The sequence below is a fragment of the Physella acuta genome, unplaced genomic scaffold, assembly GCF_028476545.2.
Source record: "Physella acuta isolate Inbredline_101_S28 unplaced genomic scaffold, ASM2847654v3 ptg001057l, whole genome shotgun sequence".
In the NCBI taxonomy this organism is placed as follows: Eukaryota; Metazoa; Mollusca; class Gastropoda; family Physidae; genus Physella; species Physella acuta.
The window spans coordinates 174,914-180,215 of record NW_026732574.1 but is presented as its reverse complement, the minus strand read 5'-3'; the positions used below and the strand labels follow the sequence as shown (position 1 = coordinate 180,215).

The 5,302-nt window shown below is 35.0% G+C and overlaps 1 protein-coding gene across 1 annotated transcript; it reads left to right on the top strand.

Moving 5' to 3' along the window:
• The first annotated feature begins 1,446 nt into the window (after positions 1–1,446).
• Positions 1,447–3,725, top strand: LOC131955165 (uncharacterized). Its single transcript, XM_059319153.1, has one exon. It carries the CDS (start codon positions 1,458–1,460, stop codon positions 3,318–3,320), a length of 1,863 nt encoding a protein of 620 aa, XP_059175136.1. The 5' UTR covers positions 1,447–1,457; the 3' UTR covers positions 3,321–3,725.
• Positions 3,726–5,302: the final 1,577 nt, after the last annotated feature.

The window sequence follows — 5,302 nt, the reverse complement described above, 5'->3', positions numbered from 1 at the left end:
CATTCAAAAATATGTTTTTTATCTTTTAAAAACACCGAAAACACCGATTTCGGACTATCCCTTCATATACTGACGTCACAGGTGACCTACTCAACTCTACTTCACCTGCCCAGTGTCCCGCCAAGTCTCAGACAACATGTTTTTATCGTTTAAAAAACGATTCCAGCCGAGCATGTCTCTGACCACACTATCCCTTCATATGCTTAGGACAAAGAAACAGATGAACCCTACTTCACCTGCCCTGTGTCCCGCGAGGTCCTGATAGTCAACCTTATCATTCACATATAGGGCTTAAGAAAAAATAATTGAAAACGTAAAAAAAAAAGTTCTATTAATTTTTATGACACTGACTTTAAAATTTAGCCTTCATTCTCCAAAGCAAATTTTAAAATGCTTTTCTGGCATATCTAGCCCTGGCCACCTATACCATGTTTAAATAATGTGAACACCCGCCATTTTGCTCGTGGTAAACATGGCCTAAAAATGGTCGGAAGTCATGTGTCCGGTCCGGACGCCATATTGTTGTTAGCAGCCGACCACGCCTCCAAGTTAGTGAGTAATCCTACTATATCTAGATATAGAACCTAGATTTTAAAAATCCCATGTATTCTCGAATTAGATGATCATTGAAGCTAAACAAAGATTTATATAAAATAATTAAGGCCTGAAATAGATTCTAGATGTAGAATTTACATTAAGTCTAGATCTAGAATTTACATTGAGACTAGAGTGACCTAGATCTAGGCTAGATCTAGATCTAGATCTAGAACTAGAATCTAGGCTACGTTCATAACTTTCCTTCGACAGCTGATCTTTAGATCTAGAGAAATTTATTGTAAAACTAAATGAAAAAAGACAGTTGAAAATTGATATAAGTGTTGGAACGTAATAAATACAGCAAACGGACGTATTGTTAAAGTTATGACCGACAGAAAATTAGATTTAGAACGCGTTAAACTTTTGAATGGGAACACAATTTTCTTCGATAGACGCCGCCATTTTATTGTAATAAAGAGTAAACAAAAAACTGTGACGTCACGGTCCCGCCGAGTGTAGTGGTCGTTCTAATCTTTTTAAAAAAATAGGGTTACTCTACGTATGAATAAATCAATAAATTAATTAACGTCTTTAAATAAATTTGTGATTAACAGTCTGCATTAAAAAATTATTCTCTACCTACATACTATTTTACAGCTCTCCAGATAGAGTAGAACATATCACAATACTCGATCGGACAAATAAAAAAACAAACAAATAAATATTCAAACATGTAAACAAACTTGACTTTTAGTAGTATTAGATAGATAGATTGTTAATAAAATACCTATTTCATTTTGCGCACTATGGATAACTATATTTGCCTTTAATTTTGTTTCGCACCAATAAAGCACTCTTGTTATCTGGTCAGCGAAAACCACATCTTATTTTATTATTTTCATCCGACCTACGGATACAACATGAGCAAACAAGAGGTTTGTGTCCAGATCGTTAACAGTCTGGCGAATGTGTGGAGTGAGAACATTTTATTTGACTTCGCTGTGAAAGTTCAGGATGAAACCGTCCAATGTCATCGTCTCATCCTAGCGGCGTGTTCAGAATTTTTTAAGGCATGTTTTCGTTCTGGGATGAGAGAGGTGACAGAAAACTGTCTAGTCCTAAAAGATGTTTCATGTGAAGTTTTCCGCTTAATCATCAATACTATTTATACAGGAACAAGTCTGTTGACTTTAGACAATTTTACTGAAGTGTGGCGCGCAGCAAATATGCTACAGGTTGAAGTTATGATTAATGTTTGCGAGGAGTTTGCTATAAGATCATGTTCATTGGACACCTGGGAAAACATTTATCTACATGCAAAGCTTTTCGGTTCAGTAAAAGTTCTCGATAAGCTCCATTCATTCATGTTGAAAAACTTTGAAGTAATTAGACATTCAACAACATTTCTACAACTCTCGTTCAAAGAAGTTCAGGATTTGATTAAAAGTCAAGATCTCGTTGTAAGCAAAGAAGATTTAGTTCTTGAATCTGTGATACAATGGGTTGAATATGTTGACGGAAAGCAGCAAAATCATATATTAAATGACAATCATAACTATACAATAAGCTGTAACGACGTAAAGACTGCTATTAGTTTACCCAGTGATGAAGCGAAGGAAATTAGAAATAGTGAGGATGGACTTCATCCTAATGATTGCTTACAAAATTCCCATAAGACTGTAAGTGCAGCAATGCATGAAGTACACACTGCTCATTCATTTGATCCTGTAAAATCTTCTAGAAAAGATAAATTTATAGAACTGTTAATACATGTCAGAACTTGCCTTGTCAATCATGCTGTCTTATATCGAGTTTTGAAGTTGAAACTGTTTTCTGAAATTGAAAATTCGAGAGAATTGATTCTGGACGCCATGTCATATCAGATCCAAGAGTTTAGACACGGGCAGTGGTCGTCAGCGGCTATACACAGATCTTGTAGTGAGTACACAAATGCTGGAGTTCTTGTATATGGTAGTGATGGGATTTTCGAATTAATAACTGCTGATAAACAGCAAAATTTTAATTTTACACAATGTAAATATTTGAAAGAGAACATTCAACTCGTTATTTTTGACGGTGAACTTTATGCTACTGGAAAACAACTGAATCAACCAAATGAACTTTGTCGAATGTTTGTTTTCTGTGATAACAACTGGAAGGAAGTGATAAAAATGCCCTGTCCCAATTTGTTATTAGTTTCACACATGGACTTCATCTACATCATAAACAAAGACGATAAAGTTTTATATAGCATGAACCCAAAAAAGAGGGAACCAATTTTAGAAAAAATTACAGATTTTCCTTCAAATGATGTTGAAGTAAAACATGTAATGGTTCTGAAAAACTTACTTCTATTATTTTGCTCTGAATCTGTGAACGGTGTAGAGCAGATAGCCGTCCATAAATTTGAGATTTTGTCCAAAGTTTGGACCAGATTAGACAATCTTGATGGACCAGCTGAACAGCTGATAAGTTTTAAAAATGACCAGCACGACTACATTTTACAGACAAATGGCAGTTTATGGCAGGTAGATTACACATCTGGCACCGGTAGTATTGGATTTAAATTTCTTGTCAAACTTTGGAATTTTACAAAGAAGCTTTATGGTGCGTTAACCTTTCAAAGTAAACTAATACTTTTTGGAAACTACTACGGTAGTGACCCGCCTAATGGAAAAAGAACATACGAGCTACCTGAGCACTTTACGAGAATATCATATTGGGGAAATGACTCGTGCAAATCAAATTTTGTTCCTATCACAATAACAAAAAATGGGTTTTAGAAAGAAACTTTACAGTGCGTTAACGTTTCAAAGTAAACTAATAGTTTTGGGAAACAAACCCAACAATGATAAACGTAATGAAAAAAAACTCCCTTTGCTTCCTGAGCACTTTACGGAAATATCCTACTGGGGAAATAACTTTTGCTGTTCAAATTTTATTCCCATCAACATAACAAAGAATGATTTAGTTCCCGTTAAAATGGTCTAGTGTGGAATATATGAAATGCGTGTGACGACACACAGTTCAAGATTTTTGTATAGGTTTAATCGTCGTTTGGTCTACTAGATCATCCTTTTATATATCACTATGTTTATTTCTATCATTTTTACACGATAGGCAGATATTCGTTAATACAAAACTACAGTTTAATTTTGTTTTTGAATAGTCTATACGTTTATTCATTTATTCCCCCTGAAAATAATTAAATAAATAAAACAAAATTTATTAATGGAGTCACTGTTGCATTTGATATTTATAAATCACTTAAACTGTGGATGTATGTGTGTGTGTGTTTGTTTTGAGTGAGGGTAGATTGTGGAGGAGATTTAATTGACGGGACGAGTAATGTAGAGTATACATGGATGAGAAGAGTAGTATGGTAATGAACTAGAACTCGTTAAGTTTGAATTAAGGCAAACTTAAGTGGTCACCAAACCAACGATTCAGAAAGTTATCGAATAGCCTTTTTTTATACAGAAAAATTTTTTGACAGACACTTAGAGCGTTTGCGGTATATGACTTAAATAATGTATGCGATTCTGTAACAATTTCAGGGAACAAATTTGTTTTATTTGTTCAAAAGCCATCGGTGATAACTCTTAATAAACTTTCTACAACTCTAACACCAACTCGCGAATAAAATAAACATTTTGATTACATTCTCTTACATTTTGGTTAATGTATTTTTCTCTCTGAAATGGCTGATTTAGATTTAATAAACGTTATTTATTTTGACTCACATTTGAAATGATCAAAGTAAAAATCAAAGTTAACGGATCTTTTAAAAAAGTATGCTTGTTTGACTATTGTCGAGTGAGTGTAGACCATGTTTGAAAATATGTTACAAAAAGGAGAATATTCAGAGCTAAAGTCTATATAGCCTTGAAAATTGGTTAGAGCTAAAGTTTATACGTGTAGAAAGTTGTTTTGAGCTAAAGCGTATTAGTCTAGAAGGTTGGTTAGAGCTAATTTTTTAAAGTCTAGAAAGTTGATTAGAGTTAAAGTGTACTAGTCTAGAAGACTGTTTAGAGCTAAAGTGTATTAGTCTTGAAAGTTGGTTAGAGCTAAAACGTATTAGTCTAGAAGGTTGGTTATAGATAAAATGTATCAGCCTAGAAGGTTATTTTGGGCAATATTTTATACGCTCAGCGTGCATTATGTTTTTTAACATACGTCATGTACACTTCAAAGCTGGATTTAATTAATGACGCGCTACATTCTCGCGTTGTTATGGGTGCGCGGACCTTTGACCACAGGTGCTTTGACCATAGGGGGTTTGACCGTAGGTGGTTTGACCACAGAGGGGCTTGGACCATAGGGGCTTTGGCCACATCGAGGCTTTGACCATAGGGGCTTTGATCATAGGGGGTTTGACAAAAGGTGTTTTCTCAGCAAATGGTCTTTGATCACAGGTGGTTTGTCCAATGCGGGCGTTTGATAACAAGCGCTTCGTCCATATATGGTACGGATTAATTTAAAAACTGGAATCAAATACACACTATTGGCGATGGAATAGCACGAAAAAATAACATTTGTGAAGGATGGCATTACAGTCTTCAATCTCTCCTCCAATGTAGTCACCAAACAATGTGGCGTTTCTTTAAAGGTCTACATATAGACTGCATACGAAAATAGACAACTTACTTGCAAGGTGTCGCAGGTGCAGGCTACCCTGCTGAGAAGCTATACAGTATGATAAACAAAAAACTACAACGTGCTGTTCAGACATATGGTCATACAGATGTACAGACATATTTCCGTG